Source organism: Cinclus cinclus, chromosome 4 (assembly GCF_963662255.1).
Source record: "Cinclus cinclus chromosome 4, bCinCin1.1, whole genome shotgun sequence".
Classification (NCBI taxonomy): Eukaryota; Metazoa; Chordata; class Aves; order Passeriformes; family Cinclidae; genus Cinclus; species Cinclus cinclus.
The window spans coordinates 65562032-65582994 of record NC_085049.1 but is presented as its reverse complement, the minus strand read 5'-3'; the positions used below and the strand labels follow the sequence as shown (position 1 = coordinate 65582994).

The 20963-nt window shown below is 50.7% G+C and overlaps 2 protein-coding genes across 2 annotated transcripts; both read right to left on the bottom strand.

Annotated features, from left to right (window-relative positions):
- Positions 1-1416: 1416 nt before the first annotated feature.
- Positions 1417-6504, bottom strand: LOC134043302 (uncharacterized). The gene is made up of 20 exons (XM_062491465.1): positions 6342-6504; positions 5887-6033; positions 5686-5807; positions 5491-5599; positions 5280-5396; positions 5073-5140; positions 4882-4995; positions 4562-4747; positions 4372-4474; positions 4143-4284; positions 3889-4072; positions 3696-3795; positions 3496-3614; positions 3328-3365; positions 3014-3126; positions 2783-2931; positions 2529-2623; positions 2211-2289; positions 1835-1943; positions 1417-1490 (listed from the first exon to the last, which is right to left on the bottom strand). The coding sequence occupies exons 1-20, from the start codon at positions 6502-6504 to the stop codon at positions 1417-1419; spliced, it is 2331 nt and encodes a 776-aa protein (XP_062347449.1).
- A 1657-nt stretch (positions 6505-8161) lies between these two features.
- On the bottom strand, positions 8162-17123 carry TMEM209 (transmembrane protein 209). The gene is made up of 15 exons (XM_062491464.1): positions 17059-17123; positions 16245-16384; positions 16075-16133; positions 15276-15407; positions 14564-14802; positions 14275-14482; positions 13250-13425; positions 12967-13038; positions 12374-12470; positions 11441-11566; positions 10951-11048; positions 9967-10081; positions 9741-9838; positions 9304-9377; positions 8162-9176 (listed from the first exon to the last, which is right to left on the bottom strand). Exons 2-15 carry the CDS (start codon positions 16379-16381, stop codon positions 9122-9124), a joined length of 1686 nt encoding a protein of 561 aa, XP_062347448.1. The 5' UTR covers positions 16382-16384; positions 17059-17123; the 3' UTR covers positions 8162-9121.
- Positions 17124-20963: the final 3840 nt, after the last annotated feature.

Genomic DNA, 20963 nt, shown 5'->3' with positions numbered 1-20963 from the left:
AGGATCTGCATCCAGCATCTGCAGCAGCTGATGGAGAGGGGTAAGAGCATCCACAGTGCTGTCTGGGATGAGGACAGTATGGAAGGAAATAGGGAAAGGCAGCTCAGAACAGAATTCCTAAACATCCCTCATCCCAGGAGATGGTTTGTTTAATCTCAGTAAGATGATGGCATTGAGCAGGTTCTCCACAGCTTCTGCTCTCCCCTCCCATCTCTTTTCCATCCTTCCCTGTCTTGCCAGCAGCAGCTCCAGCTACTCACCCAGCAAAGCTCCCAAGTGTCCCAGACTAAGGACAGACAGCAGGATGGTCCATGCTGATGCCTCACTAGGAAAACAAAAAGGCTTAATAAAGCAGCTTCATTAATCCCTAACGAGCTGCTGCCTTCCCAGGCTGTTTCCTGCCTCACTCAGGGCTGTCTACCCTTTCAGAGTCCAACATTCCCGTAACAGCACTCCCTGTTTTTTATGCTGAAGGACATCCCAAGGGAGCAGGGGAGGGGGAAGAGGCACCAGAGCCTCCTTGCCTGTGTTAATGGATCTGTCAGTGTTTTGCTTTGGGGTTGGATTTTGTTTTTAAAGATAATAAATCAATCCAAGCCCCAGCTTTGTCCTCTCACTACATCCACCAGCATTTCCCTGCATGGAGGGGGATGTCCATAGGGTGTGACAGGGTGGGGACAACATCAGGAGCATCCCTGACACTTCTCTCAGGAGTCTGGTACAGACCTCAAAGCCAGGAGGACCAAGGACAATCAGACAAGACCAGGCTGGAAATTAGCTGGAGCTTTGGGAGGGTCATGGAGAAAGCTGGAGCCCACAGCCATCCCCACTGGCTTTGTCCCTGGGGTGAGGCAACAGAGGACAGGGAATGGTGGCCACTGAGGGACCCAGGCTGGTGACCAAGGCTCATTTAAGGAGAAACAAACTCATTTCTGATTTGTACAAAACTGCTTTAATGACAAAACAGCTGAAAATACCTTTGGGTGCATTTCTAGTGCCTTCGGACATCCCATGTGCAATTCCCAGGCCCCTCCCAAGGCCGAGGAGGATAAGGACTTCTCAGGCACCTTCTCCCAGTGCAGCACATCCCCAGGGAGGGGTCTGTCCTTAAGACATGCCAAAATCCCCTTCAAGACCCTCCACTAAGGACAGTTTTCCTTCCAGCCACTCAAGTGGGGGCTGGAGCTGCCTCTTTGAGATGCTCTGGCTTTGAGGCTCCTCATTTTGGGAGCAGTCCCATTACCACCACCCTTCCCCTCGCTGGAGCCCCACGGGGGGGAGCCCAGCAGAAGCAGGAGCTGCAGGAAACAGCGCTTCCAGACCGGAGCCAGTCCGGCCAAGTCCCTGAGACACTGGAAAAGGTCTTGATAAGGTGCTGATCCAAACAAGGGGCTTGGAGGACGGAGAATCTAAACCTCAGCAGCCGCTGGGCGAGGGGGCGAAGAAATAGACGGCCAGGAGGATGAAGTAAACCATCACCAGCACCGTGCCTGGGGTGGACAGAGAGGAGTAGAGGGAGTTACTCCCTGGAGCAAGAAGGGTTTAAGAGACCTGGTGTGGTCTGGATGAGCCACCTATAAAGGACGTTGATGGTTCTCTAAAGTGTCCATTAAAAGGGAGTTGAAAACCTTTTAAAGGGGGAAATGGCAGTGATCCCCCTTGGAGCTGTTTTAGAGGGACAGCTCCAAGATGATCAACCAAGACCCCAGGATTGCTCAGGGAGAGCCCCAACAAGCAGATGACCACAGGGTTGGACCCAGAAGCCCCCCATCCCACGTCTCAGGGAACACAGGGATACTCCAAGTCCCACAGTCGCCTTGTGGGAGGTGGTCACCTTGGAAATAGTCACATTTGCCATCCATGAAGATGTAGTTCATGAGCACCACACTGAACATGCTGGCATAGACATGGAGATCGCTGAAGACAAGCGTGAAGTTGGTTGGCTGCAAGGAAGAGGATTTGGTGTTTATGGCAAACCAGGACAACCCCACCCTGACTCTGTCTGGGGACTTCTGTGTCACCCCTTAAACCCCCTCTGCCACACATCCCCAAAGGGGGTACAGCAGCAGGAGACATCTGACCCCACTTCCCCTGCAGTGAGCAAAGGGAAGACACTAGGAGGGACAGCTGTGTCCTTTCTATGTCCCACAGACACAATGTCCCCAGCTCCGCTGCAGGAGGTCCCCCAGGGCTGTCCTGGGGCTACTCACATAGAAGATGGTGAAGAGCACCAGGATGGGGATCTGGAGCATGCAGACCTGCACCGCGATGCAGTTCCCAATCTCGATGCTGGGGAGGAAGGATAACTTAGGGACTGCCAAGTACCAGGTCTCTGGGTGAGAAAATCCCAAATTACAGAGCCCATCACAGTTCTGACACCATTTTTTGGGTGACTTAAGTCTCCTCGAGGACAAGCTGACACAGAATGTGACCCACCAGTGGCTGGGCAGCCCATCATGGGCACCATGGCACAGTGACGAGACTGGGACAGGGCACTGGAACCACCCCAAAACTTGGAGCCATCTCACCTCAAGCTCAGATTGTTCTGCAGTGCAAACTGGATGCCATTGACAATCTCTGGCAGCTCAGGCACCATTGCCAGCACTGTGACGCCAACAAAGTACTGCAGGGAAGAGGTGACATCAGCTTAGGCCTGGCCAACTGTGCAGAGCATCTCAGCATCATTTCCCTCCCTGCTTTTGGGGTTCCAACTGCAGCCAGGGCAGGTCCCCATACCTGGAAGGCACGTCTTGGTCCTTAGGGACACCCAGAGCCAGCTCACCTGTGAGATGGTGGAGTTGGTGAGGATGGGGCTGATGTGCTCTGTGGCCAGGTCAGCACAGGCCGACATGCAGAGGGTGGAGAGCAGGAGGATGACCAGGGCCCGCCAGCGGGACCAGTGGACCACGGCACTGTGGTGGTGGCCAGGCACTGAGGAGAGAGAGATGTGTGGGACACTCCAGAGCCAGTGACAAGAGCCAGCCCTGCAGCCAGGACATTTGGGGACACTCACTGTGACAGTCGCTGATATGGATGTCGTAGATGTGTGTGTGGGTTTTGAGGGTGAAGAAGAGCCCGATGAGGTAGGCAGCAGGGAGCAGGATGGACACTGTGTACACCAGAGGTCTGTGGGAGACAGGTGACCCTGTCAGTGCCACCAGGGTCTGGCACGGAGACCCCAGGGGGCTTCCCCCGGGGATGGAGGAAATGAGGCACTGGATCATCGGGATGGAGAAGGGCACTGGGAGGCATGCGGGAACATGACCAAGGCAGAAGGTGTCACCCCAGTGTGGGGACAGCTGTGTCCCCACCACAACAGACACTCACTGGACGTGGCTGTAGTAGAGGGTGCCGTTGTCGTCCATCTGCAGAGAGAGCACCTGTCAACAGGGATACAGGGGACAACCCCGCTGCCACCACCCAGCACGAGAGCCAGGGGGGCTCAGAGCATCCCTGACCCCAGGTTTCCCCTGGGGGTGCCTGGGCCCCACTCACCAGGTCAAAGTGACAGTTGTGGCACAGGTAGTGGCCCAGCGGGTTCTGGGTGACATTGTGGCACTCGCCACACACCAGCTTCCCATACACCTTGGAGAAGAGCGTTGGGGCAAAGACACCTGCAAGGACAGGACACGGAGCACGCACCCACCCTGGTGGGACCCCCCCAAACCTGGGGACACCCTTGTCCCCCAACTCACCTCCCACAGAGAGGAAGAGCAGGGCTGAGCTGACGCCAGCAGAGCGGCTGTTGAACCGCTGCTCCTGGTGCCGGATGCCCCCGATCACCATGCACAGACCCTTGGGGATGGAGAAAACCCCCGCCAAAATAAAAATCTCCCATCAATGCTTTGCTCACAGCACCCTCCCAGCTCTCAGTGCCACCCATCTCACCGGCACAAAGAGGACACAGCCCACCAGCGTCCCTGTCAAGGCTGACTTGACCACCTCGGCGTAGCAGCGGTTACCCTCCCGCGAGCCCTTGATGAGCGCGGTGATGTAGAAGGTGAGCTCGGTGATAGAGCCGAACGTCGCGTTCACCACCGCCCCCACCGCAAAGTTGCTCTGGGCTGAGATGCTGGAGAGGAGGAAAGCGGTGTCAGCAGGGTGTCCCCACTTTGCCCCAAGTGTCCCCCAGCAGCACTCACCTGGCAATGGCCATGCCGATGTAGTAGGAGAGGGGCATGATGGAGAGCAGGGCCAAGGTGAACTTGACGGCGGAGCCGGTCAGGTGGTTGGGGCTGTCCACATAGCCCAGCACCAGCGTCACCAGCACCAGTGGCAGCAGGTCTGGGGTGGCCAGTTAAGGACAAAATAGAGAGGGGATGGATTTGAGGTCACTCCCCATCCATCCCTCTCCAGCTCCCAAAAGGATACTGACGGCAAAGACGTTGATGCCGTCCACAGCGTATTTGTAGTAGTAGGGGTTGGCAGCGCAGTAGCAGCAGAGAATCACCTCTCCCTCCAGAGGCACCTCTGTCTGCAGAGGGACAAGAGAGTCATCCTCCAGCCCAAACCACCCCCTGGAGCAGGGTGTGGGACCCTCACCCTGCCCAGAGTCACCCACCATCCTCAGGCGCCGGATGAGCACCCGCTCCGGGGGCAGCAGCAGGACACGGGAGGTGGTGCGGGCGCTCAGCTTGGCCACAGGGATGAGGACAATGAGGAGCCACGCGGTGACGCACACGAGCCCGTGGGCGAGCACCAGCACTGGGTAGCCCAGGCACAGCCACACTGCAGTGCTGGCATGGTGCTGTTAATTGGAGGTCACCTTCAGGGACTGACCCCCAAAACACTGACCCCAGGGGAGGGAAGATGCCCATGGGCACCTTCCCCACCACACTGGGGCCTCCAGGGTGCTGTCACTGGGTCCAGCATGGGGCTCACCCAGTATCCAGTGCCCAGCCAGCACCGTGGGCGCCAGCGGCACGGTGTGGGACCCCCGAGCAGGGCTGAGCTCTCCCCTGTCCCAGCTTCAGATGTCTGATAGGATTTGGGGACCTGAGGAAAGGAGGGAACATCAGGGTGTGCATAGAGCACCCCAAGACCCCTCCAGGGGATTCCCAAGGCACCCTTACCTCAACTTTCTGGATCACTTTGCCAAAAGGCCAGAGAAAATACCCAGCCAGGTCCCAGCAGAGCCACCCTGTGGGGACACGACCATCAGTGTCCCTTCCAGCTAGAGGGAAATTCCATGGAGAAGGGACTCAAGAGACCCCAACACCCATCGGTGCAGTTCTGAGCTCATCCATCCCTCACACGGGGGTCCCAAATTTGGAACTCACCATAAGGAGCCCCCATGACAGTGACAAACATCACGGCAGCCACGAGGACATAAAGGAGCGAGAGCCACCAGCCAAAGAGCAGCAGGTAAAGGACATTCCCGTATGTCAGTGTGGACCCTGTGGGAAGGAAGGCACCAGCTGGGACTATTGTCACCTGTAGCCACCCAAATCCATGCTGCCGCCACCCAGGGTTGTCTCCAAGGCCACCCACCTCCACAGCCTCGTATGACATTGAGGTCAGAGTAGAGCTCCTTGACAATCTCGGATCGGTCCTCCCAGGGCCGCGCCGTCACGTGGCCCTTCCATTTCTTGAAGCCAAACTTCAGGTTGTTTTTTTTGGGGATGAGTGAAGAAAATTAAAACCCATTATAGCCCTCCAGGAGCACCCATGGGTATCCCCACCCACCTTGTAGTTGTTGGAGAGTTTGTTGGCCTCCACAGCATTCTCGGCCGTCAGGGTGGTTTTCACCACACAGCTCTCACATGCCTCCTCCAAGTGCTGCTGGCAGCAGGATGGGGTGGATGTGGCTGTGGATGACACACAGGGTCACAGTGGGTGTGGGGACCCCCAGGGCACCATATCCAGCCCATCCCACAGCCAGCCTACCTGGGGGGACATGGGGACGGTGTAGGTGACAGCCCAGGTCGCCCAAGTCCCCCTGCACGTTGTTGATAGCAGCGCAGTGCCGGTCACAGAGGGAGCCGCGGTGGGGGCCGTCACTGTCACCGCAGGAATCCAGGACCTTGGGAGCATCTGTGGGAGCTGTCGGAGTCACACTGGGGCCATATTCCTATTCCCTGCCCGGGCTCAGTACCGCAGGACAGCCGAGTGCTGCTCTGCTAGGGTGTCACCTTGGTCCCCAAACCCCACAGAGGGGGACACAGGGCTCCCAGGGGAAGCTCAGGAGGGAGGAACCCACCAGTGCCCTGTCAAGGCGAGGAAATTCCGCTCGGTTCCCGGTGTGTGGGTCGGGAAGGATGGGACCCGGGGGTGTTCAGGGATGGGGGGAATCCCACTGGTGCCCACCCGGCCCCGGAGACCGGCCCCCCATCCCAGCTCACCGGGCGTGTCCTGCGCGCAGCAGCAGCGGCGGCGGCGCCCGGGCTCGGCGTCAGTGGCCATAGCTAGAGCAGCAGGTCCAGGGCCGGTGGTCCCGGCCCGGCCCGGCCCGGCGGAATTTAACGGGCGGGGCCGGACATGCGCGCCCCCGGGAGCCGCCCCCATCCCGGCGGGAGGGGCCGGGCCGCCCCCGCCGTGGGTGGGATGCACCTGGTAACGGTGTGGGAATGGGGATGCGGGGGGATCGGGGTGCGCGGGGACTGCGGTGTTTCGGGGTACGCAGGTGAGAGGATGCAGAGGTTGGGGTGTGCGGGGACCACGGTGCGGGGTGGAACGGGGTGTGCAGGGAGACCGGGGTGCACAACGCCCAGGGTGTGCGGTGTTTTGGGGCGCACAGGTGAGAGGATGCAGAGACTGGGATGTGTGGTGACCATGGTGCGGGGTGTAACTGGGTATGCAGAAGGACCGGGGTGCACAGAAAGCGGGGTGCGTGGTGTTTTAGGGTCAGAGAGAGCGGGATGTACAGAATTTTGGGGTGCAGAGAGACCGGGTTATAGAGTGGGGTGTGCGGTGTTTTGGGGTGCAAAAACAGCGGGGTATAAAGAGGGTGGGGTGCGTGGTGTTTTGGGGTGAAAAGAGACCGGGGTGCACAGAATTTTGGCGTGCAGCAGCGTGCAGAGAGAGCAGGGTGTGTGGTGTTTTGGGGCGCAGAAAGAGCGGGATGCACGTTATGTGGGCACACACAGGTGAGAGGGTACAGATGTTGGGGTGCCCGGGAATTTGGGTGCTCGTTGTATGGGGCGTGCACAGGAGCAGGAATGAACAAGATCTGGGGTGTGCCGCATTATCGGGGTGCAGGGGGATGTGGGGTGCAGAGTTAGGGCCTGCAGGAACAGGGGTGTGCGATGTATCGGGGTACACAGGGAAAAGGGGGTGCGGAATGTTGGGGTACACAGGAGCAGGGTCTGTGGTGCAGGATGGGAGCAGGAATGGGGCGCACGATGAACTGGGTGTACCGGGGCACCAGGACTGGGGTACACAGGAATCTGGGGTCTGTACTGGGAGTGGGGTGCAGAGTGCATTGGGATGTGTGATGTATGTTGGGGTGTACAGAGGGTGGGGTTTGTGATGTATTGGGGTGCACAGGGAGCAGGGTGCACCAGGTATTGGGGTACACAAAGACTGGGATGTGTGAGGTATTGGGGTGTGTGATGCATTGGGGTACACAGGGACTGGGGCAATGTGATCTCTTGGGGTGTGTGAGGTACTGGGGAGCACAGGGAATGAGGGGTGTGTGATCTGTTGGGGTGCACAAGGATCCATCTGGGGGCTGTGTGGGAAGAGGCTGTGCAGGATCCTAGGAGCACAGAGGGATATGGGGTTCTGGGGACCCCAAAAACATGCAGGGTCCTGGGGCTGCAGAGTCCAGGGGTGCCCTATGGGATGGGCTCTTCCTGAAGATCCCCACTTTTTGGTGAGAGATTTCTGCACTTACAAGTTTTTAGAACACGACAGACTAACAGAACTCACAGGGCTCTGCTGTCCTGGAAGGGGGGAATTTGGGGGTAAATCCCAGTTAAATCTGGTTCTTGAACATTTCTCTTGGGTACCTGGATGGATGTGGTGATGCCGATTGCCAAGAAAAATCCCAAAAAGTGTTTGAGACAACAAACTCATTTAATACAAGAACCAAATGAGCCATTTTGTTACCAGTTCCTTGGAAAAACCCAGTTCCCCCAGGAAAGAGACACAGAGTCACCAAAACCAGGCAGTTCACATCAAAAAACAGCAAAGTTCCAAAAATTCCCCTTTCCCTCCCCTCAGTAAAAAATACAGTACAATGATTCCATGTGTTTATGGTTCTATAGACACACTTCTAAAATATTAATTTACCACAATTTACAACACATTCTCCTTCTCCCCCTTAGAGAAATTTGACAAATATTGATTGATCCTTTCTTTGAAGGAAATCTAAGTGCTTTTACCAAAAAAGGTACATTCCAGAAACCTGGGGGTGTGTAGAGCCTGGTTTCCCACCAAGGTGCATAAAGCTCCCAAATTCGGTGGTGATTAGTGAAAAAAAGCTGAAGGAAAATTAAATTCAAAAGCTAAGGCAGGTGACAGTTGGTGGCAGTGAAGGAACCCGGGGAGTTCAGAGCTCACAAGGCTCCCTAAGAGAGGGGGCCACGCTGGTTTTGTACAAAACAATGGAAATAAAAACTGAAAATGGAAGTAAAATCCTTATTTGCTGAACTCAGCAAGACAAACATGGTTTTATCCCTTCTTTTCAGCTCGAGGGGTCAGAAATCATGATTACACCAATAATCGGGGATAAAATTAATTAGTTTTTATCATGCAGAATAAAATGAAGCAAAACTGAGTCAGAGCTTCCGGACTTGGAATTTCTTGGATCCTGAAGCTGTCCAAGTTGTTTTATCCTTCCAAGTGCTCACAGATGTGCACAGCCTTGGGGAGGCTGTTCCAGCTGCACCCTCAAAAGAGGCTTGGTTTAGTTTCATCTGAGATCAGCAAAGCTCAGTTTAAACAGGACTGGTGGAGGTGGGAGCAGGAAAGAGAAAACTCCTGCCTGGAGTTCATTCACAGGAGCATTTCCACAGTAAAATATTCTTTGTAATGCCTTGAAAAAATCCACACTGGAATCATAGGCACTTCCTCCTTCTGTCCACAAAGCTGAGTTTTAATTATCCTGTTTTGTAGCAGATCCACATTTCAGTCCAAGCTCATCCCTCAGAGCAGCGCTGTCCCCCAGAGCTCTGTCCCATTATTCCCCAAAGATCCACAAGACGTTGACTCCTGATAAACCCAGATTTACACGGCTGCAAAAAAAGGGACCAGGATTAGCCTTTTTTTATTAAAAAGCTGCTGTTAATTCGATTTTAACACCATTAATTATCACTCCACTGTGGTGGTTATGGTCTGACACCATTCCCATGGGATACCTACCCCAACATCCCAGATTCCTTCGTCTTTATGATGTACAGGAACATCAGCAAGGTGTGGAACATGTTGTTCCTGCCCTGGATACAGACAAAGACACAACGATTTAGAAATCAAAACAATTCAAACTCTCAGAATTTTCCTAGTCTGAAACTTCCCCTCGGAATTTACACCAGCTTTAAGTGGTGACATCACCCACTAGGGATTGTGATTTGGGGTTTTGCAATAAAATGACAGAAAATTAAGAAGAGGAAGCTCCTGCCTCCTAAATAGATACCACAGGTAGTATTCAGCAGCAGAGTAAGTACCACGTGCTGGTCAAAGACCAAGCTGGACCAGCCTCTGTGTAAATGGACAAAAACCATGTGTCTGGGATTTAAAAAGACCCCCAAATCAGCCCTGGAAATTATTCCTGAGAGCAGGAGGAGAATAAAGCCCTGTACCTTGGGCAGGCTGTAGACGTGGCACTCGTAGATCAGCTCGTAGTGGGGTGGGTTGATGCTGCTCTGGTAGATGCAGAACACGTTTTCATTTGAAGTGTCTGAATTAAAAATTAATTTAAAAAAACCAAAAAAACAAAAAACAAAAAACAACATATTTCAGAGGCGCTGATTTCAGAGATGTTGCCTGATCCCAGAGGACAAGAGCAGCTCCAGGCCAGCCCAGTACCTGGTTTATCTGGAGTCTGGATGAAGTGTTGGGAAGTGAAGGTTTTGCCATCGGGATACTTTGGGTGAGGAGGGAGCCTGGAGTCCAGGTAAGTGCAGAACACGTGCATCAGGATCTGGGCAAACACAACCAAATCTCACTGGAATGGCCCCAAAACCCAGCAGCTTCCTCCCCGTGATCCCAGCAGTTAATTCCAGTCTTTGGTAATCTGTGGTACAATGCTGGCTTAAACCCAGTCTTAGGAGCAGCTTCATGTCTAAATGATCCATTTCAGATTTGGCTGAGAACAGCAGAGGAGCTCAAAAAACAGCTCTGCCCACCCCAAACCCAGCAAGGAGACCTCTCCCTTTCCCTCATGGAAATCACTGCAAAAATCTGGGCTGGACACGAGCCTTAGGAATGCCAGAATTGTGAAATAAAGTCTTAGGATGAGCATCCAGAAAACCAGGGGTCAGCCTGAGGGTTGTTTCAACCCTTTCTGGAGAGTTCTCAATATTTTATGTGGGTAACGTCAGCAAATTATCTGTGATCTGGTGCTTTCTGTGCTCCTTATACCCAACAGAAGCTGTTTGACAGGAAAAATTTGCTGGAAAAAAATGTCACAAATCTTAAAAAATCTGGGAGATGCACCTTGGAGCTCTCAGCATTGTATTACCCACAATTTAAAAAAAAGCAAAATTGTCTATTTTTTAACTAATAGCCTTAAATTAATATTAAAACTTCTTTATTTGTACTTTTGAGCTATTCCTGTTTATCAGGACACTCAGAGCTGCTCCACAGCTGGACAATTCCATGTTCCAAAAAGAGAAAATCAAATCCTATTTCGAGGTTGATTTTTCCACCTCCAGCAATGGAATCTCTCGAATTATCCAGCAGAAAAGCTGCAAAGCTCCGTTTTCTGATTTTCCCATGTTCCTAGCTGCTCCCTATCCCAAAATGCAAGCAGCTTGAAGCCCTAGGATCCAGGTGTCCCTGGAGACTCACCGAGGAGTCGGTGGGAAGGTCTGTGTCCCATTTCCGGCCCCTGAAATCCCCTCCTCCGTTCCATCGGAAGGAGCTCATGCATCCCCCCTGGGAAAGCTCTGGAAAGCAACAATTATTCACTTCCTGAGGGCTGGAAGTGCATCTAAACAAAGGGGGGTGGGTTCTGGTATAGAAAAATGGGGAAAATTCAGAAGATTGATAGGGAAGATATTGATAGAAGGGGTGGAGTTGCAGGATTTTTGTTCAGAGATAACAAAGCGATTCAATCCCTTTGCACCCTGAGCAGGCAGCAGGAAATCATGGAATGGTTTGGATTGGACAGAAACTGAAGGATCACCCAATGCCACCCCCACTTCCCACTGTCCCACGGTGCTCCAAGCCTGGCCTTGGACACTGCCAGGGATCCAGGGGCAGCCACAGTTTCTCTGGGATACAATAAATTCACTGCGGCGTGGAAATGTTTGGAAATCACAACAGCAACACCACGAACCTCTGATCCTTTCCACCAGATATTCCTGGTTGGGGGTGAGATCCAAGTACTGCACCAGAGCGTTGAGGGTCGGGATGAGCGGGGCTTTCACCAGTGCTGCCTGCTTGAGGCTGCTGATGCTGGCTTCTGCAACACAGGAGGCTCACCTCAGCCCGGGGGCATTCCCAGCTCCCCTCGCAGGGCTGGAAACGTTTGATTCCTCACCCCAAACAGCAGCTCAGTCACTACAAAGTAGCACAGAGCTCCTTCACGTCGGCTACAAGGAACCGAAAGGAACTTAAGAGAAGTGGGAGAGAAACAAAGTGAAAATAAAGCAGCATCTACTGTTGTTTCTAAGCACTTCGCAACAGTAGCTTTGGAGGAAACACTCCAAGAACAACCCAAAAAGAGTAATTTAATTAAAAGTCAGCACATCAAATCCACTTCTCAATTAACTTGAAACAACAGGAGAAGCAGCTGCTACAGAATCCTAAACTGAAGTGAAAAACAAAATCCCAGTTCATCAGAATTTTTAAAAATCTGACAGAATTTTAAAAAGCACTTCTCTTTCAGGAAGGGGGTGATTTGAAGGAAGAACTTGGAAAAGCACATAGCAGTGGAGACTGAGAGTTTTGGGAAACACTGAGAATTCACAGCACATCTGTCTTTTAAATGCTTTCTGACTGATGAGTAATCAATTACTATTCATGGTAATTTGAGCTGTAAAATTAAATTTATGGGGGGGGAGGGGAGAAAGAGGCATTTAAGAATTTTACCCAAGTGTCCAAGCATTGATATTTATAGAAGTATTATGGAAAATCTTCCCATCTTAACAAAATGCAGGAGGTGGAACAAAGACAGCACCAAAACGGAGCAGAAATGGAACAAAAATATTTCCCAGACCTAATTTATGTAATACCCATTCCAAAGGAATTCCCAGGCTGCTGATCCTACCTCCAATCTGCAGTTCTGGACAGCCCATCCTCCTCAGTTGAGTGCTCACAGATTCCATCTCTTCCACAAGTGGCACCAGAATGGTGTCATTGATCCACTAGGAAGGAAAAAGGGGGAAATTCAAGCTCAGAAACAACAGCAATATTTAATAAACCTTAATAAATGGTTTATTAGACAAGAATGTTTAACAAACACCTCAGCTTACACCTTACAACCATCCCCACCACGACCACAAAGCAGTTTAACAGAAGCACTGAATCCAGTTAAGGAGGGAAATAATTTAATTTAATTATCAAGCCAGGCAGGATTTAAGCTTTAACAGCTTCTGAAAATGTAATGTGTAGGAGTTGATCTGTAGCAGGTGAAGCTTTTCTGGACAATGAGGAAAGGAGATTATGAATCACAGCCCTCCAAGCACAACCTGATGGATCCAGTCCCTCTCCTGTTTGTTTCTGGATATCAGGGAGGTGATGAATTTGTGGGATCTGTGTGTGACAGACCAGCCCAACCCTCAGACAGGAACTGCAACCCTTCCCATCTCAGGCACAGAGGATTTCCCCAGTCCACTTGGAATTCCTCAGAGAGGGACTTACATTCCTGAATTTGGCTGTCCAGGAATCCATGTGATCCAGGAGCTGCCGGTTCATTGTCACCCGTGCCCAAACCTATGGAAAGGTTTGTTAAATCCGTATGAGAACCTCATGGAACCCAGAGTTTTTAGGGTCTGTGACAATTCCTGCTGCTTGCAAAATAAAGGAATTGGCTGAATGCTTCAGCCCCACATTCCTGACCCAGCTCGAATCCAAACCTTTGCACAAAGGTGCATTTTAAAATCCCATTTCTCCTTCTTGACCATTCTTTTCCTGCGGAATTTACCTCTTCTGCAGCTTGTTTGGAGCTGAGATCAGCTTCATCCTTGTGTGCAGAAGGAGCCTGGGACCTGCAGGCCAGCTGGTACTGGAACTTCCTCAGGATCTGTGCATGGTCTGCCATAGACCGGCTGTAGTTCCAAAATGTTGGGCTGCTGGAGGGAGAGCTGGAATCTGAGCTCCCTGAAAAGATTCATTCATTAGAAAGATAAGTTCAATTACTGCCACGTAATTCTGGAACTATCAGCACAGGGACAACACGTCAGTGTGAGTGAAAACATTGAAGTCACTCTGCAGAAACACTGAATTCACCCTTATTTTGCTTGTCCCAGTCCAGGACAAAAATTTACTGGATTCAGCCCCTTTACCTGAAACCACCTGGACAAAATGCCCCCCTCATCAAGGTGATCTTATCTCAGTCCATTACAGCCAATAACTACAGAGATAATCCATCAGCATTCCCATGTTTAGAGCCTGTTCCAAGGAATAACTGAATAACTGCTTGAAGGAAAACTCAGGGACTCTTTCTCAAACGCCAATTCCCCACTAGGAGCAAGCTTGCCAATATGGGACAAAACCAACACCACTTCCCTTTCAAGCTTTTCCCAGGAAATCTCCCTGCTGCCTGGAAAGGCTGACCTGGAACAGAGACTAGGCAGAGCAAAAGGACTAAAATAGGAATTTACTGAAAGGATTCACCTTGGGCAGTGCAAGAGGGGCTACACCCAAATCAAATCCAGGATGGATCCTGGTCATGAGTTTTACACTTTTCTAAGTTTTGGTTCCTCTTGGGGTCAATTATCCAAGCACAGCCCCAGGCTATGAAGTCTCAGCCCCCTGGCTTGCTCCCTTTCCCTCTGCATTTTGGGTCCCAGTTGTCCTTGATTCTCCAGCTGGGAAGGGATTGTTTTGTCTGACTCTCCTGTGAAGAGAACTCACTAACACCTAACGTGAAGTTTCAGAGTTACAGACCAAGCAGCAGAGATTCTGAAAAATATAAAAGCTAAAAGCCAAGGCATCAGCCCAATTTACCTAACTGAACTCGGTGCTGTTTCTCCTCCTCATTCCTCAGGAAGGTGTCCAGGGATTTGACATCAGTTATGCAGTCGTCTTTGCAGGTGGAATTATTGTAGCGAATGGGGGAGAATCTGTAGTGAGACCTTATCCCACTGCTGTCCACAGGTCCCACACTCATGGAATAGGGAGATCCATTGGGAGAGTGGCTGAAGCTGCTGGAAACCTTGGGAGAAAACAAACAAATTTTTTTTTTTTTCTTTTACAAGGCTCAAGCTGTGCCTTTAGGATGTGTCCTATCCATTACCTTGCTGTAGCTGCTGCTGGGTGAGTAAGTGACAGAGGTGCTGTGAGAGGGGCTGGCCCCTGCCAGAGCCTGGAGCTGGGGGCTGTAGCCACTCAGGCAGCTCCCAGAGAACTTGGGACTGGCACTGGGAGAGCGGGAGGGGCTGTAGCTCAGTACACACTGCCCCTGGATCGGTGGTGACGGTGTCAGGGACAGCACTCTCTTGGCTGCTGGCTCCCGTGGAGGGGTGATTTGTACAGCTGCAAGGCAAGCACGAGCATGGTTAGAAGTGGGGATGCAGCAGCCCCAAATTGCCCTTAAACACACACCTGTGTTATTTAGAGATGTTAAAAAGGAACACCAAAAACCTGGTCCATACAGAATTCAGACAGAACTGAGATCTGTGACCCCCAGCTTGGAATAAATCCAACTGGGGAACTTCTCTAATATTCCATCAGCTCCTCCACCTGCCCAGTGTTCTCATATTTACCACACTAACTAATGTCTCAATTTTCTCAAATCGGTTCCACCTCAAATGGCCATAAACCAAACCACAACACGAGGAACAACATCAAGCCCACGTCCTGCACAGGACAACCCCACACGCCCAGCTCAGTTTACAGCTCTTATCAGAGGAGATAATTCTGAATAAAGAATCCAGAACTGGAGAAACAACAACAACAACAACAAAAAAAAAAAAAATGAGAAAGATTAAAGAGTGTTCATTCCCCACCTGCCTTGCGCAGCCAGCCCATGATCTGATGGCTGGGACTCGTGACCAGGCTGGTCGGTGCTGCTGTGTAGGTGAAATACCTCCAGAAATCAAACAGGGCATTGAGGCTGAACAGGGCTGCCAGGGCAAATTCTGTGAGAAACACACGACTTTCTGTCATTGTTTGAGCAAAAATCACATTATTGGCAAATTCAGGCAATGTCTATTTTAAAAAGGTCATTATTAGTGCTGCCAGTTCAGAGAAGTATCTAAGATTTCTTCACTTTCTCAGGCAAAAACAACTGGAGAAAATTTTCCTCACTGTTGAAATTAATTTATACATTTTAAATTTCTTTTTTAATGGGATTGTTATTGTCCAAAAAGGAAATCTCATGATTCTTCTTTCTTTCCAACCTGTCTGACAGAGCTTAGAGTCTCCTCCTCTGAAACCAACTTGAATTGTTGTAAAATACCCCCCACACCCAGAGCACAACACACCAGGAAAAATAAACCTGAGGCTTTCTAAAGCCTTAATCCACATATTAACAAAGATTTCATGCATTAATAAGTCCTTCCTGCCCTTTTACCATAGAGAAAAAGCTGTTAACATTAATTATCTGCCACTAAAAAGATGGAATTCCAGCAATTTCAAGGGAGATCACAAGAAAGCAAAACAAAGTTTTGGTTTAAAATTCAAATTAAAAAAAAACAAACAAACAAAAAAAAAAAAACCAACAAACCAAACGTACCTTAAAAATTACCTCCCAGCAATAAAAATGAGTAAAAAACAATCCTGAAATTAAATGCTGCAACGACTCACCAATGTACCAGAGTGGAAAGCAGGTGATGTTGTAGTATGTGCTTAGGAGTTTCCCAGTCCTGAAAAGCAAAAGCAAAACAAGAAGGGAGAATTTAGCAGAAATTCCATCCTGGGGGATACTTGGGGCTCCACACAGTGGAATCTTTGCTGGTTTGAATCAATAAACTTACATTTCAGTGTAGATCATGCCTGCTACGGATATATTGAGGAGTCCCCAGGCCAGCACCACCTTCCTGGTCTCAGCCTGTTTCCTCATCTTCACAGCCAGGTCGATGAGGGAAGTGTCTGGACTCTTATTTGGTGTCATTGTCTGCGAGAACAGAGGGGAAAGGCAAAATCTGTGAATTTTTACTAAGCAGGGAGATTCTCAGCCAGGTTACTGAGGAACAACGTCCATCTTTTACCTCATCTTTGAATAATAATATCCTTCAAAATGAGGAGGGAAAGCTCCTGCCTCCCGCAGGCAAGACCAGCGTTTTTATCGAAAATTTTCACTTATTTCAGTAAGCATTTCAGAGTATTTTCTGTCATATGAAACCCACCGATTTTATTCCCTCCTTTATGTCCAGTAACAGTTCATGTGAAGGAAATAACTGTCACAGGCAGGCAGCCCTCACATCTCCCCCTAGACCTCAACCCCTTCCCCAAGCTCTCCCTCTCCCCCCCTCAAACTTTAACTTTCCTCCACGCCAAACGTGTCCCCTCCTTCACCACAAACCTCTCCGATCCCCCTCCTCAAATTTAACCTCTCCCGTTCCTCAAACTTCCCCTCTTCCCCTTTCTCTGCTCCTCCCACTCCCCAAACCTCACTTCTCCCCCTCCTCACATTTCATCTCTCCAGACCTCACTGTCCTCCTCCCCAAACCTCTCTGCTCACCTTCCCTTCTCCCCTCCAACCTCCCTCTCCAAATTTCACCGCTCCTCTTCCCCAAACCTCACCGTCCTCCTCCCCAACCTCCGCTCTCCCGCTTCCCCAGATCTCACCTCACCTCTCCCCGGATCTATCCCACTCTCTCCCCTCAGGCCGGGTACACTTTTCCCTTTTCCCTCCCGGCTGCTTGGCTCCCCTCACGCCGCCGCGGCCTTGCGCTCTCTGCGCATGCGCGGGCGCTCTCTGCGCATGCGCGGGCGCTCTCGCGCGTCACCGGCCGCGCCGGGGGCGGGGCTCACGGGCGGGTTTTGGCGCGAAGCGCGTGAGGGGGCCGCCATGTTGGGAGGGGGGGAAAGAAGGAGCCCTCACGGGGACGCATTTCGCCCTGTTTTCTGTTTGCTTGGTTTTTTGTTGTTTTACTTGTCTTTATAGTTAAATTGTTTCATTGCACGTTGCCATGTGTGTCAGACCCACGCGTTGCCACAGTCAGCAGGTAAAATTTGAAGGGGTTTTAGCTCTATTTGCGTGCTGTGCGAGTGTAGTTTCGTATTTCTGCGTGGGTGTTACTTTGTATTTCTGTGCAAGCACGACTTCACATTTCTGTACTAGTGTCACCGAAACCCTAGGGATAAATAAGACTCCTAACATCGTCTTTTTAATAATGTAGCAAGTCAGATATTTATTCTTAGCCAAGGTTTGTGTGTATGACTGACAAAGTTCAGGCCTCCACATGAGCCCCAGTACAAAAAGTTTTCACTTGTTTCTATATTTAAACAAGCATATTAAGGTTGATTGATTCTAAATTGCGTAATCTTCTTCATTAATTGTATTGTGTTCCCCATTAACTTCCTTAATTTTTATACTGATCTGGTCCAAATTACTTACTAATTTTGTTACCTTTTTCTCAGACATGGAGGCTCCTACCTTTCAGGCTTTAATTTCCTCTAGTTTTCTAATTACTCCAATATCCTTGAAGTGCCACCAATTTAAGATCCCACATGCCCAGTCTTCAAATCCTTTGGGTCTGTTCACTGAAGTTTGTCAGGGTCAGTTTTAACACACTGGATCAACAATTTAATGATCAAAGTAATAATAAAGGTCTGTGGATAAGCTTCATTAGTGCTGGTTAAAAGTGGGTGCTGCTCATAAATAATTAAAATGACCAATTAAAAATTAGTCAGGAAAGCTCTCTCATTTCCAACACATGCATGACTTCAAATTTTTGTGCAGGTTTAACTTCATATTTCTGCTCTGAAATGCTGTAAATGGGAAGGGCTGTGGGTCTGAGGATAACCCTCCAAATTTGAAGGTCTTGATTTCCTAATTTAAGGAAAACTGAGTTAGAAGTACGTAGCTCCATTGCAGCCAGGGTTATTACACTGACATAAAGCTGCAGATTTTCCAGAAACATACAAAATATGTTTCTGCTTCTAAAATTAATTCTGAATGTACGGGTGATAAACCATATACTGAAATCCCTACTCATTCTTTATCCAGGGCATTTTCAAGGGGGATTAGGGACATGGAGGCAATCCATAATTTACAGAAGTAATAATTCCCTCATCAGTAATCCAAAATACATTGACATTATAGCCAATAAACTCTGAATATCCAGGAGATGAGTTGCCAGTGGAGCCCTTTGCCACGTCAATGAAATATTTCTATCCAAAGGTGAAAAGTTTCTGGGATTTTTTCCTCCCCCCTAAAAATAACAGGAGAGGCTATAACACTGGACCTTGGTTTGCATCATTTGAGGCAGCAACAACAAAGGGTCTGGATTTTACAAAATGGACTGACTCCACTGAAATTTAATGATTTTTGAGGCTATACTAGTTGTCGTTGCTGGCGTGAGCCCGTTCTGGCCTCTCTCAGTGACAGCACAGGGAAAATTTGTACCAGTACAGCAATTTTAGGCATGGAGAGGCTTTGGTGGGCTGAGACTGATTGAACATTTCACTCACTCAGGTGTCCCCAGGGTGTTCCTGACTCACAGAATGACTCCACAGCCCCTGCAGGGCGGTGAGGAGAGCACTGCCCACGCTGCAGGAAAGCCCTGCCTGCCCTCACCCACACACCCTCCACCCACCCCGGGCAGCATTTGAGCTGAGCCAAATTGTTCTGGGACTTGCTTGAGCTGCAGTGGGTTCAGGGGGCACTTGGACCTGTGCTTGGTTACATCCTGGCTGCTCTGGGACCTGTCTGAGGACCTGGACCTGGTCAGTGCCACCAGATCTGCTCTGCTCATCTTGGTTGGATCCCGTGGGGTTCTGCTGCTTGTGGTGAGCTCCCTTCTCCCACCTGCCCTTGCTGTGTCACCTTTGCTTCCTGCTGCTCCCCTTTTGGGCCCTGGGATCAGCACTGTGGATGTTTTCAGCCTTGTAAAATCCCTAAATGGTTTGGGTGGGAAGGGACCTCAGAGCCCACCCAGTTCCAGCCCTCCCACTGTCCAGGTGCTCCCCGCCCCAGTGTCCAATCCTTCCTTGGACATCCCAGGGATCCAGGGGCAGCCACAGCTGCTCTGGCAATTCCAGCCCAGCCAGGAATTCCCAGTTCCCAAGATCCCATCCATCCCTGCCCTCTGGCAGTGGGAAGCCATTCCTTGTGTCCTGTCCCTCCATGCCTTGTCCCCAGTCCCTCTCCAGCTCTCCTGGAGCCCCTTCAGACCCTGGAATGTGCTGGAAGCTCTCTCTGGATCCTTTTCCCTTCTCCAGGTGAACATTCCCAGCTCTCCCAGCCTGGCTCCAGATAAGAGGGGCTCTAGCCCTGGAGCAGCTCTGAGGCCTCCTCTGGATTCACTCCCATTTCATGGATGCCCGTGGCTCAGGGCTTATCTCCTGACCCTTTAGATCCTCAAGGCTACAGCAGGAGGTCATTGCTGGGGGCCCTGTAGCCCCTCCAGGGGGTGAGGAGTGAGTCCAAGGTTTGATTTAGATGCAGCTCCTGAAATGCAGTGGGTGGAGGCCCCAGAGGATGCCAATCAGGGCATTCAGAGCTTGTCAGGATACTTTGGATCCCAGCGTCGGGTTTGGCAGGGTTTCTTGGCAGCTCTTAAATCCATGTGGGATGTAACATGAGTAATGGAACAAGCTCTAATTTCACCCTAGATTAAATCCCTCCTTCCTGTTTTCAAAGAGTGACCCGTGGCAGGTGCTGTGGACAGTCAGCTGATTCCTTATGAAATATTGGAGTCTGGAAGCTGCAGGTGGAATTTGCTTCCACCAGAGCTGATGTAGTTCCAGGAGCAGGAAATTCCTGTGATGGTTCCTGCCTCTTGGGATAAATTTTTGTTATTTGGTTGAGGGTGAGGTAGTGGAGATCTTTTTCCCCCAGGGACTGGGTTTGGTTAAACTCCTGGTGCCCCCAAGACACAGCAGTTACAAGTTGACTCAATCCTAAAGACCAAAACAGGACTAATCCCTGCCCGGGGCTCCCTTTGTTCCCAAGAAAATGAGGCAAAGGACTTGCCGGGAACTGTGAACACAACAGGACACCTATGGAAGAGTAGGGTGGGAGTGGAGGTGAGAGGGGACTCCTCAGGAAGGTGCTGACAAATGCTGAGTGATACAGCTGAGATCTTTACTAAAAGTTTCCTTTGGGAATTCCTTTAGTGTTTCTCCTGAGGTGGATCTAGCAGCTGAACATCTCCCCTCTGTCCCTTCTCCTCAGGAACCCCAGGTGTGACAGCAGGGTCAGCTCCTGGCTGGCCCTCAAACCTTTTGATTTGGATAAACAAAAAGTTTATCCAGCAGCCCTGTGGCCCTACCTGCAATTGTGTTGTGGGGTGTTCCCACAGCTGGGAACAGCTGAACAGCTGGGTGTTCCCACAGGAGATTATTCCCAAAGCTCAGGCAGGAGTCTGCCCTCCCACCTGAACAACTACTCAAATACCCTTTGGAACAAGGAATGGACAACTGGAAATGCCCAGGACCAAGAGCAGGCTGGTAGAGATCCTGACCCCCAGCGAGAGCTGGGATGAGTTCTGTTTGTCCCTGTTTTCCTCTGCCCTGAAAAACGTGTG

Excerpts from the sequence above, each read along its gene's own strand:
- TMEM209 (XM_062491464.1), bottom strand. The coding sequence starts at position 16,381 with ATGACACCAAATAAGAGTCCAGACACTTCCCTCATCGACCTGGCTGTG. Across the intron at positions 12,471-12,966 it reads GGACAGCCAAATTCAGGAAT|TGGATCAATGACACCATTCT; the intron begins GTAAGTCCCTCT and ends TTTCCTTCCTAG. Across the intron at positions 10,082-10,950 it reads ACCTTCCCACCGACTCCTCG|ATCCTGATGCACGTGTTCTG; the intron begins GTGAGTCTCCAG and ends GTGTTTGCCCAG.
- LOC134043302 (XM_062491465.1), bottom strand. The coding sequence starts at position 6,504 with ATGGGGGCGGCTCCCGGGGGCGCGCATGTCCGGCCCCGCCCGTTAAAT. Across the intron at positions 5,600-5,685 it reads AACTCTCCAACAACTACAAG|TTTGGCTTCAAGAAATGGAA; the intron begins GTGGGTGGGGAT and ends AACAACCTGAAG. Across the intron at positions 3,615-3,695 it reads GCTCTTCCTCTCTGTGGGAG|GTGTCTTTGCCCCAACGCTC; the intron begins GTGAGTTGGGGG and ends CTGTCCTTGCAG.